This window comes from Schistocerca serialis, chromosome 1, assembly GCF_023864345.2.
Source record: "Schistocerca serialis cubense isolate TAMUIC-IGC-003099 chromosome 1, iqSchSeri2.2, whole genome shotgun sequence".
Taxonomy (NCBI): Eukaryota; Metazoa; Arthropoda; class Insecta; order Orthoptera; family Acrididae; genus Schistocerca; species Schistocerca serialis.
Window position 1 is genome coordinate 452,693,781 of NC_064638.1, and position 16,650 is coordinate 452,710,430.

The 16,650-nt window shown below is 38.2% G+C and overlaps 1 protein-coding gene across 2 annotated transcripts in view; it reads right to left on the reverse strand.

The window, feature by feature from the left end:
• Positions 1-302: 302 nt before the first annotated feature.
• Positions 303-16,650, reverse strand: part of LOC126473142 (uncharacterized) — a 561,035-nt gene continuing 544,687 nt past the window's right edge. For both annotated transcript variants that reach the window (XM_050100011.1, XM_050100003.1), the window contains exons 6-9: positions 16,385-16,501; positions 10,809-10,947; positions 7,064-7,164; positions 303-1,269 (exon numbers count right to left, since the gene is read on the reverse strand). In XM_050100011.1, the coding sequence (XP_049955968.1) occupies positions 1,115-1,269; positions 7,064-7,164; positions 10,809-10,947; positions 16,385-16,501 (512 nt within the window). In that variant the 3' untranslated portion in view covers positions 303-1,114. The remainder of the gene's footprint in view (positions 1,270-7,063; positions 7,165-10,808; positions 10,948-16,384; positions 16,502-16,650) is intronic.

Consider the following 16,650-nt stretch of genomic DNA (forward strand, 5'->3'; position numbering starts at 1 on the left):
TTCAAATACAGGACTGAGGATGTTTTGATTAATTGTCAAAAAAGATACACCTAGACCACTGTGTCCCTCCAATTCTTACAGACTGGGGAAAAAGGGGGAATCACACTGCACTTGCTCCAGTGCTGCTTTGAAAATGTGAAATTGGTGATTTGAAGGCCACCTGGTAATGTACATGTAACACAGCTGCATGTCTATTATCGTGAATAAATTACACTTAAATTGGTGCTACACTTCCAAAGTGATTCCACGGTACTATAAGTTATTTTTTACTACTAGTATTGGAAGTAAAGTATAATATATAATTTCATAAAATTTTTTAGTTTATTTTATGTACAAAGTGAGTAAAAAATACATATCTCACACATGAATGTAAACATATGTACACACATACATAACATGGACACTATAGTATTTAATTAAAATAAACATTGAACACATTCAGATGCCTTCTTTTCATCTATGATAATAAGAAGCAGCATTTACTTAACAATAAAAATTAACATAGTTTGTGGAGTCATAGGGTACGCAGCACATTATTAATAAATTCTGCATGAAAAGCAGAGCTTGGATAATTTATGTTGCTTTTTATGTATGCTTTGCTTTTATGCTAAGAAGCTACAGGGCACATTTTTACAGCAATAGTATCTAATACTATTTGTGAAATAGCATCTATTTGCATAACTTTCAAAAATTTTACATGATATTTTTCTTCCTGCTTAATTTTGTACCTCAATTCATTTTATTTCCACAAGCAATAGACACCTCATTCTGTAACTTGCTCACATAACCAAGTAATATACCAGTCAAATTTCATATTAGCAGTAATTTGTGGCACTGTTAAGAAATAAAAATATTTGCATTACAGTAATTTTTGGTGCTTTACATGAGATTTTTCTTGCTGTCGGAAGCAAGGAAAAAGATCTTGAAAGAAGATATTTCCTACTAAACTCAAAAGAACAACAGGCTATCTTGCAAATTCCTTAGTTGGTACTTCATTCATTCCCTACAATGGAACAACAATTCCATCTGGGTAGTAATATATCACACATGCTATATTTGTAAAATATGCATGAAAAATATATCGAGAGTTTGTAAAAATGATCAAAATACACATTCATCCAGTGACAGTACAGCTGGCCTCATCAATGCCATCAGAGCAGTCTTTTTTACCATCACATAGCTGTTGCAGTGTGATGCAGCGTCCATCCACACAACGTAGTTCATTTGCAGAACATGTTGACATGTATGGCATAGCAGTGAGAATTTCATCTGAAACATTAATTGTATATTAAATGTTTGTAACACATTATTATTAAGGTGATAAAAGCATTCTGTATGTTGACAGAGCTTCAGTAGTTACACTTTTACATAACATTGCACATGCTTTCTTTGTAATAGTTAATTTTTAAACTGCTTGTTAGTATTGACAGAGATCCGGGGTACATCATAGAGTGTGACCTGGCAAAGATTGCATCAACATCGAGTCATACCAGTGTTGGGTTTGTGTCGGTTCTGGAGCACCACGACCGACCTCATTTGAGCTCTTCTGTCAGGAGAGTTAATTTGGAGTTGGAACGGCTACTTGGATCTGGTGCAGGGTCACACATTGGTGTGGTTCCTGTTGATTCACTCTGTAGGTGGGACTATACTAGACATGGCCTACACCTCAACAAGAAAGGGAAGGGTAAACTGGCTGGGCTGATAGCAGGAAATTTAAGGGGGGAGGAACTACATCTCATGGTGGAAACTCTTTTTTAGTGTAAGATCAGTGTCCAGTGGGAAACTCAGCCAGGCAAGTACTAAAGATGTTAAAAAAGTTCTAGATACTCACAAAAGTAAAGTGAAAAATAATGTTAGTATATTTCATCAAAATATTGGGGGACTGAAGAATAAAATTGATGAGCTTCTGCTTTGTTTAGAAGATATAGAAACTGAGAATGTAATAGATGTACTATGCCTGTCTGAGCATCACATTGTCACTGATATGCAAAAGGTTAGCATCAATGGGTACAAATTAGCTGCACATGTAAGTAGAGATAATATATGTCAAAAGCTTCCACAGTGTAAAAAATTTAGAAACTAAAAAATTTTGTGTAGAGCAACATATGGAAGCATGTTCCACTGAACTTAAACTAAATGATGGCACTTTCATAATTGTAACAGTGTATAGGTCCCCCTCAGGGAATTTCCAGCTATTTCTAGAAAACTTGGATGCTTTGTTGTGCTATCTGTCAGACAGGGGGAAACAAATTATCATTTGTGGGGATTTCCGTGTTGATTCCCTTAAAGAGTGTAATAGGAAGAATGACCTTGTAGTATTACTCAGTTCTTTCAATTTGAGCTCCGTCATTGATTTTCCTACTCGGATAACAAAGAACAGCAGTACATTGATAGATAACTTTTTTATAGACCAAGATAAGTTTAAGGACATAAATGCTTATCCTGTTGAGAATGGTCTTTCAGATCATGGTGCACAGCTAGTTGCAGTACATGACATAGCTCCACGCAGTATATCAAATCAGACTTTCAAAGCAGTGCGTTCAATTAACAATATAAATATTGCAAACTTTAGGGAAAGCCTACAGCAGCTAGACTGGGTTGAAGTGTATAAGGAACCCGATGCAAACTTGAAATATAACTTATTTCACGATACATTTTTAAGGGTATTTGAAAATTGTTTTCCCAAGAAAACAGTTAAACATAATTCCAAGAAAACATATAAAAAACCTTGGCTAACTAAAGGAATAAGAATATCTTGCAACCGTAAAAGAGAACTCTATCTAACAGCAAGAGGGAGTACTGACCCCGAAATTGTTCAATATTATAAAAACTATTGTGCGGTACTAAGAAAAGTTATTAAAAAGTCCAGAGGCATGTGTATCATGTCTGAGATCGGTAACTCTGATAACAAAATTAAAGCAATTTGGAATATTATTGAAAGGGAAACTGGGCAACCAAGAGCACAGGAAGACTTTAGTGCCATAACTGAATGACAAGTGTACTAACAAACAATCAGAAATTGAAAATATTTTCAATAATCATTTTTAAATGTTGTGGAGGAAATAGGATCTAGATCTTCACTAGAAGAGGCAAGGCTACTAATAGAAGAGGCCATACCTGTGCAGTTTGAAACTGTAATTCCACCAACCTCTCCCTCTGAAGAAATCAGTAAAATAATAAGCTCACTGAAAAGCAAAAGCTCTTATGGAATTGATAGCATTTCCAGCAAGGTACTTAAAGCTTGTTCCCCACAGATAAGTAGGATTCTCAGCCACATATGTAATAGCCAATTGGAGCAGGGCATTTTCCCCGATAGACTGAAATATGCCATTGTAAAACCATTGCATAAAAAGGGGGATACGTTGGATGTCAACAACTACCGCCCAATCTCTCTTCTGACAGCTCTATCAAAAATTTTTGAGAAAGTAATGTATTCAAGACTAGCCTCCCATATTTGTAAAAATGTCAGTTTGGTTTTCAGAAAGGCTTTTCAACAGAAAATGCTATATATGCTTTCACTGATCAAATATTAAATGCTCTGAATAACCGGACATCACCCATTGGTATTTTTTGTGATCTCTCAAAGGCCTTTGATTGTGTAAATCATGGAATTCTTTTAGATAAGCTAAATCATTATGGTTTGAGTGGGGCAGTGCACAAATGGTTCAATTCATACTTAACTGGAAGAATGCAGAAAGTTGAAATAAGTGGTTCATGTAATGTTAAATCAACAGCTGATTCCTCAAACTGGGAGGCTATCAAGTATGGGGTCCCACAGGGTTCGGTCTTAGATCCTTTACTCTTCTTGATATACATTAATGACTTACCATTCCACATTGATGAAGATGCAAAGTTAGTTCTTTTTGCTGATGATACAAGTATAGTAATAACATCCAAACACCAAGAACTAAGTGATGTAATTGTAAATGATGTTTTTCACAAAATTACTAAGTGGTTCTCAGCAAACGGTCTCTCTTTAAATTTTGATAAAACACAGTATATACAGTTCCGTACAGTAAATGGCACAGCTCCAGTAATAAATATAGACTTTGAACAGAAGTCTGTAGCTAAGGTAGAATTTTCAAAATTTTTAGGTGTGTCCATTGATGAGAGGTTAAACTGGAAGCAACACATTGATGGTCTGCTGAAACGTCTGAGTTCAGCTACATATGCTATTAGGGTTATTGCAAAATTTGGTGATAAGAATCTCAGTAAATTAGCTTACTATGCCTACTTTCATTCACTGCTTTCGTATGGCATCATATTCTGGGGTAATTCATCGTTGAGTAGAAAAGTTTTCATTGCTCAAAAATGTGTAATCAGAATAATTGCTGGAGCCCACCCACAGTCATCCTGCAGACATCTATTTAAGGATCTAGGGATCCTCACAGTAACCTCACAGTATATATATTCACTTATGAAATTTGTTGTTAATAATCCAACCCAGTTCAAAAGTAATAGCAGTGTGCATAGCTATAACACCAGGAGAAAGGATGATCTTCACTATGCAGGGTTAAATCTGTCTTTGGCACAGAAAGGGGTAAATTAAGCTGCCACAAAATCTTTGGTCACCTACCAAACAGCATCAAAAGCCTGGCAGATAGCCAACTAACATTTAAAAATAAATTAAAAGAATTTCTAGATGACAACTCCTTCTACTCATTGGCTGAATTTTTAGATATAAATTAAGGAGGGGTGGGGTGGGGGGGGGATGGGTGGGAGGGGGGGGGGGGGACGACAACCAACTTAAACATTAGTGTCATGCAATATTTTGTGTAATGTAATATCTTGTACAGACATCTTTTATTAACCTGACATGTTCCACATCATTACGAGGTGTCGTATTCATGATCTATGGAACAAGTATTAATCTAATCTAATCTATATGGGTTGGGTTGGATTGTTTGGGGAAGGAGACCAGACAGCGAGGTCATTGGTCTCATTGGATTAGGCAAGGAAGGGAAAGGAAGTCAGCCGTGCCCTTTCAAAGGAACCATCCTGGCATTTGCCTGGAGTGATTCAGGGAAATCATCGAAAACCTAAATCAGGATGGCCGGACGCGAGATTAACCGCCATCCTCCCAAATGCGAGTCCAGTGTCTAACCACTGTGCCACCTCACACCACAATATCACCTCGCTCGGTTTGTTTTTATATGATTATTTTCATATGTGAACTCTGCTTCTATCTTTAAACAAAATCTGTTCTGATAGCTTGTGTCAATTAGTTGAAGAGGTTCATATCTGAAAATAAATTGAAGCCAATGTGCACTATATTCAATGAAATATTTTTTGGTGCACAAAATAGCTGGCTCAGAATGTCTACAATAGTTATGTCAGAGGTTAGGTCATCAGAAGGGAAAACCAACTTGAAGAACACAATAACAATAGAAATTATTACTTAACTGAAAATAATAATTTCTCTGATTGTAAAAATGTTTATAAGAAAATACTAATATTTCATATGTATGTGGCAGGGCCTCTCTTCTGTTAATAACATATTTAGAAACTGCTTCTAGTATCAGACTGATAAAGACAAATAGGCTCATAGTGTTTACCTTTACATGCTTCCAGTACTGCTGACAGATAAACATTACAATAAACAAGAGAGACATTACTCCTAGCTATGAGAATGAAAAGTCAGAGAAGGCGAAGATCACCTATTTTAAAAATAAATATAGATGAAGAAAGTTACCACTTACGTTGTTACCAGTTATATTGCTCTTTTGAAATGTTGTTGACCTTTTAGGTCATAGGTTTGTCTTCATTGTGCTGAAATTGTTCTATCTGCTACATATTCTAAAGGAAATAGGGGCCAGTTTTTGTTGAGAAGAAAATTAGTGTAAGTCACCAATGACATAAATACCTTGTGTCAAATGAAAAAAGACACTACAACATACTACCCATATCAGTTTATTTACTTTGGCATCCAACCAACCTGTATCACAATCAGGGATTTTATTGCAAGAGACAAACAAGTAATATTAAAGTGGTCATATCTGCCAGAAAAATGCATTTATAACAATGAAAATAATCAGTTATTGACAGTATAACGCAAATAGATAGATAAAAAATCTACTCATCAATTGGTGGTAGGAGAATACACACACAGAAGAGTTTAACTTTTACAAGCTTTCAGAGCCTTAATTTATGTTAATTCCTTCCGTCTCACCATTTCTTCATTGTAACTACTTCTTTCTTCACTCCATTTCAGTTTTCTACATCTTTCATTTTCTGACCTATATATTTTTTGTCGTCCCCCACCCCCCACCTCTGTTAAATACAATGCACTTAGCTGAGGGATAGACTGCAACACTTCACTGACCACCACTCCCACCATACTATCCCTTCCCCTCCCCGCCCCAGCCTCCTCTTTACCCCCATCGTCACCACTCCCATCATGCACTGGTGCTGCTGTTCGCAGTGTGGTTTCAGCTCTCTGAGACTGCAGACATGTGTGCAAGTTGCATTTGCACGAGTGTGTGTGTGTGCGTGTGTGTATGTGTGTCTACTGCTGACAAAGGCCTTAATGGCCAAAAGCTATAACTGTGTGAATCTTTTTGTTGTGCCTATTGTGACTCAGCATCTCCGCTATATGGTGAGCAGCAACTTTCCTTCTCTGGTATTGTGAAACAGATGTAACCATCTATTACCAGCCACTGAAACAGGATTGACTGGGATGGGGGTAACATACACACCAATTTACAAAACCTTCCAGAACCTCTAAGTAGCTTCTCCATGAACAGAAAAGGCAAGATGGAAAACAGGAAGCAGAGGTATAATGCATAGGTACTGATAGTGGAAGGATGGAAGAAATGAGTCTTTAGGTGCAAGGAAAGTATCAGAAGCCACTGTGAAGTAACATGATCTGATATACAGATACATCTGATGAGTGACATACAGCATTACAGACAAACGTGGAAGAATCTAATCCAAATAATGGTTCAAAAATAAAATAATGAAGGAACATCACACGATAATAATTTTCTTAGTTCAAGAATACTGGCAACAACATTCAAATTTTTATATGGGACAGAAAAGCTATATATTAATGATCTTTACTGACCTTTCTCTACAGCACAATTTAATTCATCAGACCCATCTTGACAGTCCTTGTACCCATCACATTTCCAATGTGCCGGGATGCACTTTTTATCTTTTTCACAACTGAAAATAAATAAAAACAAATGTACAAGATTAAAAAGCATAGTAGTCATCAGTCCACTGTGCTTAACTAGACACACAGTGAAGGTGGTGTGCTGTTGGCTTCCTCTGTTCTTTGAACTGACTTACCACTCAGATATAGGGGGACCCACAGGTTAATGCAGGTTCCAAACTACAGTGAAACTCAGCATTTTTGATATCAATAAACATTGCCAGAGATAAGTGATAAATAACAGATAAAAATCCTAGGAATGACTGAGAATTGGATTTGTAGTCTGGCACTTTAACACCAAGTCACATCATTAAACTCTGTAATTTGTAGTTTTGAGAAGAACCAGTTCAAGATTAAGACCTGTAAATTGGACTTTGCAGAATAATCCAGATCAACACAAAAATGAAAATACAGCAAGTTCCTGATTACCAAGGTGTGGGTTATCTCGCTTTTGGATTTAATAGTAAAAACTTAACTGTAAAGTATTGTGTTATAATTAGAATGCAGACAGATAAATTATGTGGATGTAGTGTGTTTGGTAAAGGGAGAGAGCAAAGACTAGGTAATTGAGAAATGCAACATGACTCATACCAGGGCACTGAAATGCACTGATCTGTTAGCAGAGCATGCTGGACAAAATTTATTTGACCATACTGATGTAATGATTGTGGAAAATGAGAACTTTTTATTTCCCAGAACTAAATGCAACTGATATGAAATACAGTGTGTTCAAATGTTGGTTTGTAAATAGGTTGTCAGTTTTAGCAAGTAATGAATGAGTAACACTGTGGAGTTTCTTGTGTGACATGCAGCATGGTTTGTAGATACAGTAAATCAAACAATTTTATGGAACAACATCTATTATCTGTTTTTTCCACTTATGTATGCAGGCTTTGGTCTGCATTGACCTGGATAACCAGGAGCGTGCTGTAATTGCTTTTATCTGTATGTATCCAAATGGTTAGATGAACCACAGTACAACAAATTACTCTTCCCACTTAAGTGGTGAGCAATGAAGTGAAGTAGTCATCTCCTATCCAGTGGTACATAAGCCACTGTACATCTTAGAAGCATATTTTACATGGTACAGTGATTGGTTTGGGTGCAAAAGCAGCCCCATTAGGTGTTTCAATCACGCTAAAGGGTCAGATGGACATGGGGTGCAGTGAAGATTGGTGTTCACCAATCATATTGTGTGAATGGTACAAGAAGTATGGTAAGGTAACTGCAAGTGATAACCTCCAGATGTGTGGAATGTTTATGCAAGATGGAATGTCTGTCATCCCTCACAGACAAATAATCTAATCTAATCTACAACGAACTGCTGACTGATCATGTCCATTTTTTTTTCTTACATTAACTCCCAGAGGAGATGTATGTGCAGCATGACAATGCACATCTGCTGCTCCTAAATTACATTAGAGTTATATAGTGAACACACAATGGACATAATTATGATTAGCTGGCCCTCTGTTATCTTTTGACCTCAGTCCTATTTAGCTTTTATTTTCATGGGGACTGCACATAGTTTTGTGTCTGTCTTAATGAATCTACATTATAATGAAACTTAGTGATTCTGTTTCCTCATGCTTAAGGAAATGTAGTTAATAATTGGTTCAATACTGCCTCTTTTGAAAACACACAAAAAATTTATCTTGCAAGAAAACAGCCTTTGTCTAATTGTTTATCTGCTTTAGTTGCAGACAAAAAATGTTTCAAACAGTGGGAGCACTGGTGAGGCAAATGTATTAGTTGCAATGGAGAGTATTTTGAAAGGGGTAAGGTTGTTTTGTAAACAATTTGAAAATATATACCTAAAAAAATAATTCCAGTTTTTTTGGGTACCCCACGTATAAGCACTTACAAAAACAGAGCATTGCTAGCTTCTTTGCAACTACAGTAGACACAAACAAGGATAGCAAAACTGTTCCGGCTGACTAAACTTTTCCAGTACTGCAGCTTGACTGGAGAAAGGGTTGTGTCAGGTAGAGTGGCTGAAGAGAGAAAGAAGGTGGACTGACTGCAGACAGGGGGAGCTGTGCACAGTACACAGTGGTGTGTAGGAGTGGATTGGGAGGGGGACAGAACAGAAGATGAGGGAGACTGTGGAGAGGAGTGTGTGACTGACCATGGGTCAGAGGTGAAGGTGGGTGTGGGGCAGGTGCTACTCTGAAAAATGATTCATTGTTATTCCGTTAAGGTGCAAACTATTGTGCATGCAATATGGGCAATAGATTGTGGGTGTGTGTATCATTTTGTGAGTCTCCCATTTTTCTGTGCAATTCCTAAGCTTTGCATTTACATAATCATAAAATACTGCTAAGAAAGTAAAATAATTTTCTCCTTAATATGGAGATTTTCTCCTCCTTTATATAATTTGGTATACTGATACAATTATTTTTTGCATCCTTAACAATTTTAAAGCAATTTTATTTATTAACATTTCTAAAGAGAACTTTAATCAGAGGGTATATCTCCACGCCTTGCTTTAATCAGCTGAATTGTGCATCTGAACAACATTGTAACTCGTATTTTCATGGAAAGTGAATCACAGTTGGCATAGCATGGTATCTGATGCCCTGCTTGTGCTGGTTTCCTTATTGTTGCCTCAAATTATTGTTAGTGCCATTATCCAGCCATAAAATCATTGCTGCAATCAACATTGTTAGTGAAGGCATTTTGGGTGACACTCTGAATGTTGTGGTGATGAGAGGAGCACACAGCTGCTTGATTAAAGAAAGGAAATGTTAAGTTGACATTTGTGAATGGAAGGAGAATAAACACAAGGCACTGAGAGACAGTGGATGCACTTATATATCATGAATAAATGGTGCTGTTCAAAACTGACAGCTGATTGAGTGAGGGGAACAACATTATAACTGCTACTCACAGTGGAGAAAATCTTGCTCATAATTTGTGTAGCAAAAACATTGTTGTATGTGCTCAATATTTGCAGTGTTCTAATATAGTAGTGTAACACTTACACAAAACTGGAGTCTCAGTTTAATTAATATTTCTCTGCTGTAGATGAGAAATTCCTCATTATACCGCATAATTTCCTATCATGTACGAATGTTTCTGCCTCTGTATAGAGGAACAAAAGATCCTTTCATGTATATAACCCAGACAACTACTAATGCTGAGGGCAATGGATTCCTTGTCTTCAAGGTGGAATCAGGCAGTTGTTTTGTTCTTTTAGTAGAATGATATTCGGGTAAATGATTCAGTTGATCTCCTTGGATTTTTTGTATCTTTAATTAGCATCTGAACATGTATCTGAAACAGAAATGGGGTTTCTAAAAGGATGTAGCTACTGACTCATTCCATATGCAGTGTCTCTGGGACACCAAATCACTAGCCATTAATTTTGGAAGCATTTTCATCGACACCTGGCTCTTCCTCTAAACCCCAAAAGCACATGTAAAATATGCTACAGAATCAAAGCAAGGCTCTTTTCTAATGTATCACTCATAAATTTCTGTAATCTACAACTCCCTGACTGCAAGGGGATTTAAAATAGGTGCGTACAAGATGGCTGTTTGAAATTAGGCACATTGTATTTGATGTACAAGGAAATATCATGCAGCATTTTCTATCTTTCCATGATTAGCTTTAACCAGTTACACTATTATAACATCAAAGAGCATTCTCTTACCTAACTTCTCCTTCAGCACACTGTGTGCAGTTGTTTTCATCTGTGGCATAAGGACAGTCATTTACATTATCACACACCCATCTGTTGGGAATGCAAGTGCCATCAGAACATTGGAACTCATTCTTCAGACAAGTTATTCCTGCAATAAATTTAGAATAATATTAATAATAAAATGATAAGATTAATAAATAATTATGAATAAGATTAAAGTTTATCATCATCATAATCATCACCATCTTCTTTCTCCATGTCACTCCCACCTAGGAAAAAGGTTGGCTGGATAAGTGGCATCTGCTGATGTATTCATCACTTACATCATCCATCAAATGTTCCTGCCAAATTTTCTGCAGCTGTATTTTGCAGCAAGAGCATATTTGTCAGAAAATTTCTGTTGTCTCTCACACAAGAAAGAATATCAGCTGAACCACATTTACATACAGTTTTACTACACTATTTGTTACTTTGCGGCCACAGTATGAGTTTTCTCTCACTGTTAGTTTTTGCACATCAGCAGGAGGCATTAAAAATGTAACAATGCAGGGCTAACTTTGTGCCATATTTTCATGAGGGCTTAAGATGATTTTCCAATGACTCTTTCTTTTTGGCGGGGAAAGGGAGACAGATTCAATATTGTGGAAATTAAAATGAAGAAAGAATAGTAGTAATGTTATAGATTATTATCATAATTTGACTCATCACACATTGGGAGATGACATGTTATTCAGAAAAATGTGTCTTGGACCATTGCCTAATGCCCATAAAACAAAAATCATCTACACAGATACTCAGTTCATTGCACTGGTATTCAAAAAATATTAATTTTCTGTGTATCTTGGCCAAAAGATATTCTGAATATAAATCTTATACATCCCTTCAGAATCATTTACAAACTTTTCTTTCAGTGAAGTTTTCAAATCTTCCGAAGTTCAAAGTCCCATGAGCTCATGGTGTTTAATTTTCAAAGCTGAACATTTTCCCCAGGTTTTAAGTTAATTTTCGGATATGAAAGGCCACACACATTAGTCTTCTAGCATCATTTAATAGTATTTAATATCACAACATGCACTTTTCTTTGGACAGAAGTTTCTGCTTCACAGCAGCTAGAAAGGGGTGCTTCAAAATCATGACTGAAAACGTAAAAGTTTGAAACAGACTCTAGGACAGTTCCCTCCAGACACACATAATTTATCTAAATATTCTATATATCATTAATAAAGCAGAGCATATGCAATGAGACTAAATCATATTTCTTCATAGGGAGAACTAAACCATATTTCTTCATAGGGAACAAAATGGGTGGCAAGGAAGGTGAAGTGTATGGACAGAGCGCCAATAATTACCAACTTGAAAACTTGCTCTGCAGGAAGACACATAAAGGTGGTGGTGAAAGCAAAGATCCACATTCTGGTTCATGCAGGATTGACTGACTACCAAATCATCCTCTGTCAGTGGCATCATTTAGATGCAGTATGGAGGGTGTGGGGTCAGCACACCATTCTCCCAGTCATTGTTATTTTTCTTGCTCTTGGAATCAGTACTACTCAGTCAAGTAACAGGAATCACAAGGCTGAATGCATCCAGTTCCAATCCTCCCATGTAGGAAAAATTCCTGGCAGTACTGGAAATAGAATCTAAGTCCTCTGCATAGCAGCCACACACACAAGCCACTCAGCCATGGGGGCTGACTCTTAGGTGGTGGGGTAGGCATCTACTGCAGAAATGCTATAGCCTAAGAAAAAGTCACATGGACTAATGAGCTGAAAACTGAAATGGTACTTGAGGTTGCAGCAGTAAATTTCAAACTAAGGAAAAAAGTCTGGGCCAGCCGCTGTGGCTGAGCAGTTCTAGACGCTTCAGTCTGGAACCACACTGCTGCTACGGTTGCAGGTTCGAATCCTGCCTTGGGCATAGATGTGTGTGATGTCCTTAGCTTAGTTAGGTTTAAGTAATTCTAAGTCTAGGGGACTGATGACCTCAGATGTTAAGTCCCATAGTGCTTAGAGCCATTTGAACCATTTGAAAACAGTCTGGTTATAGCAGCACTATGTATGTCAACTGAAAGCAGTATTGAAGGTTTTTTTTTTTTTAACCATGTTGAAGACTTACTGAAAAAGACAGCAGAACATAAAAACATGTTTGTTGTTGAAGACATCAACATAGACTCATTATATAACAGAAATAATTATTTGCATTGTGGTGACTTATTACATTGTTATAACTATAAACACACAAAATGAGCATCTACAAGAATTGTTAGGGATACATAGACGCAATGATCATGTTCTCACGAACATAACAGAGGAGAAAGTACACATAATCATCTTACAAAACTTCATATCTGTGCACAGAGCCATTATTACGCAAACTGCTGTAGCGTATATAGACAACAAAAAGTGATATATTTATATTATAATAGAAAATATAATTATGATAAACTTAGAAGAGCATTATACAGGGTGATTTTTTCTACCATTTACAAACTCTAGGGATTGATCAATGAGAGTATATGGAACAAAAAAGGTCTAATGAACAAAGCACAGTATGTGTTGAAAACAGTTTCCATATGCTTCAACACATGCGTGTACATGCTGGGGCATGTTCTGTCCCACACGTTCACATCTGCCAGGTGGCATCTGAATAGTGTCAAAGGCAGCATGAGTGTGCTGCTCCATTGTCTCCACATCTGAAATGGGCTCTGCATACATGATACTTTTGAGATGGCCCCATAACCAGAAATCACACGGTTGAGATCCGATGAACAAGAAGGCTATGCAACTGGACCCCCTCATCCGATCCATTGATCAGGCAACACTCAATTGAGATGTGTCTGGACATTAATTGTGAAATGAGTTGGAGCACTGTCATGTAGCAGTGACATAATCCTCCAAATCATCAATGGCACTTCATCCAGCAGGGGAAGCAAAGTCAGCTGCAAGAAATGCCGATAGTTCCACCTTTGAAAGGGCACAGCTGACATCCATCCCCATCCTTAATAAAACAATCCAAACTTGTGCTCTAAGAGAGAAGGAAGGAAAGTTACTACTCACCATATAGTGGAGATGCTGAGTCATGATAGGCACAATAAAAATATTCATACAATCACAGGTTTCGGCCATTAAGGCCTTTGTCAGCAGTAGACACTTATACACTCACGTACACACACACTCACACAAGCGCAACTTGCACACACGTCTGCAGTCTCAGAGAGCTGAAACTACACTGCGAGCGACAGCACCAGGGCATGATGGGAGTGGTGACTGGGTGGGGGTAAGAAGGAGGCTGGGTCGGGGAGGGGGAGGGATAGTATGGTGGGAGTGGCGGACAGTGAAGTGTTGCAATTTAGATGGAGGACAGGTGAGAAGGTGCGGAGGGGGGGAGAGAGTAAGTAGTGGAAAGGAGAGAAATAAAAATTTAAAAAAATTAAGAGACTGGGTGTGGCGGTGAAATGATGGCTGTGTAGTGCTTGAATGGGAACAGTGATGAGTGAGGACAGTGACTAACGAAGGTTGAGGCCAGGAGGGTTATGGGAATGTAGGATGTATTGCACGGAAAGTTCCCACCTGCACAATTCAGAAAAGCTGCTGTTGGTAGGAAGGATCCACATTCATCCAGAACCTCAACTTCTCCCCCATTTGCTTCATCTGGTCCTACTCAACCCAACAAGCCACCTACCTAGAAGTTGACCTCCACCTCAGAGATAGCTACATCAGTACCTCCATCCGCATCAAACCTACTAACCACTAACAATAGACCCAACTTCGACAGCTGCCACCCATTTTATACCAAGAAGTCCCTTCTGTACAGCCTAGCCACTCGTGGTCGTCACATCTGCAGTGATGAACAATCCCTCTCTAAATATACTGAGGGTCTCACTGAAGCCTTCACTGACTGTAATTATCCTCCCATCCTTGTACAAAAACAAATCTCCCATGACTTATCTTTCCAATCTCCCACCACCTCACAAAGTCCCACAGTCTGGCCACAGAGGAGCATTCCCCTTGTAACTCAGTACCATCTGGGACTGGAGCAACTGAATTACATTCTCCGACAGGGTTTCAATTACCTCTTGTTTTGCCCTGAAATGAGAAATGTCCTACCCACTATCCTTCCCACCCCTCTACCATGGTATTCTGCCGTCCACCGAATCTACAGAATATACTCATCCATCCTTACACAACTCCTGCTCTCAATCCCTTACCTCATGGCTCATAACCCTGTAATAGACCTAGATGCAAGACGTGTCCCATACATCCTCCTACCACCACCTACTCCAGTCAGTTGCTAACATCACCTATCCCATGAAATGCAGGGCTAACTGTGAAACTAGTCACATGATTTACAAGCTAAGCTGCAACCACTGTGCTGCATTCTATGTAGGCATGACAACCAATAAGCTGTCTGTCCGCAAGAACGGCCACCGACAAACTGTGGCCAAAAAACAAGTGGACGACCCTGTAGCTGAAGATGCTGCCAAACATGACATCCCTCATCTCAATGACTGCTTCACAGCCTTTGCCATATGGATCCTTCCCACCAACAGCAGCTTTTCTGAATCATGCAGGAGAGAACTTTCCCTGCACTACACCCTATGTTCCCGTAACCCTCCTGGCCTCCACCTTCGTTAGTCACTGTCCTCACCCATGTAGCCCCCTCTCTGTTCCCATTCCAGCACTACACAACCGTCATTTCACCGCCACACCCAGTCTTTTAATTTTTTTTTTTTTTAATTATTATTTCTCTCCTTTCCGTTACTTACCCCCTCCCCCCTCTGCACCTTCTCTCCTGCCCTCCGTCTAAACTGCAACACTTCACTCCCACCATACTATCCCTCCTCCTCCCTGCCCCAGCCTCCTCCTTACTCCCACCCAGTTGCCACTCCCATCATGCACTGGTGCTGCTGCTCACAGTGTAGTTTCAGGTCTCTGAGACTGCAGACATGTGTGCAAGTTGCGCTTGTGTGAGTGTGTGTGTACGTGTGTGTATGTGTGTCTTCTGCTGACAAAGGTCTTAGTGGCAGAAAGCTATGATTGTGTGAATCTTTTTATTGTGCCTATCGCGACTCAGCATTTCTACTATATGGTGAGTAGCAACTTTCCTTCCTTCTCTCGTATTGTTACATTCCATCCTGGATTTTCCATTCTTTGATCCAAACTTGTGCTCTATCTGTGATGATGGAACCATAAACCCTAATCTTCCTTCCTTCCTTCTTCATGTAATTTAGGGTTTTGTTTTAAACCAAAACAACCATCAGTACTAAATCCATTTTTTGTCACAGCAGAGGACTCAAGTTCAACATCAGTTTGGAAGCCAGCCATCTTAAATTTTTTAAATTTTTTTCTCCAATTTTTTATATTCCTTTTATGTTCAGTAAAAGAATAACATAATAATATTAATGAATAGCACACACATTGAATAAATTATGGGAAAGAATGACTATAATTAAATATTATAGCAAAGTAAGAATAAAACTCCATATGTCTGGTTAAGTGGAAGAAATTTACAGTTAGCATATTTCAGAGATATTCTCTACCCTCTGTGTAGTTCATTAACTTTTCTGAAAATTAGTGTTGACTAACCTTTTGCAAAAGAAACACACTGTGATGGATCATCTGAGTCAGGGTAAAGATCACAACGAAACACCCTTGACAGGTCCAATGCAGTCAGAATGAAGTCACTGCAGTCTTCAGCAACAGCTACAATCAGAAAAAAAGAACAATACTTTAATTTTTTATCGAGTTTACATAATATTAAAAATTATGTTATACAAAAAATTTTTGCAATGAAGTTGTTGTTGTTGGGTCTTCAGTCCTGAGACTGGTTTGATGCAGCTCTTCATGCTACT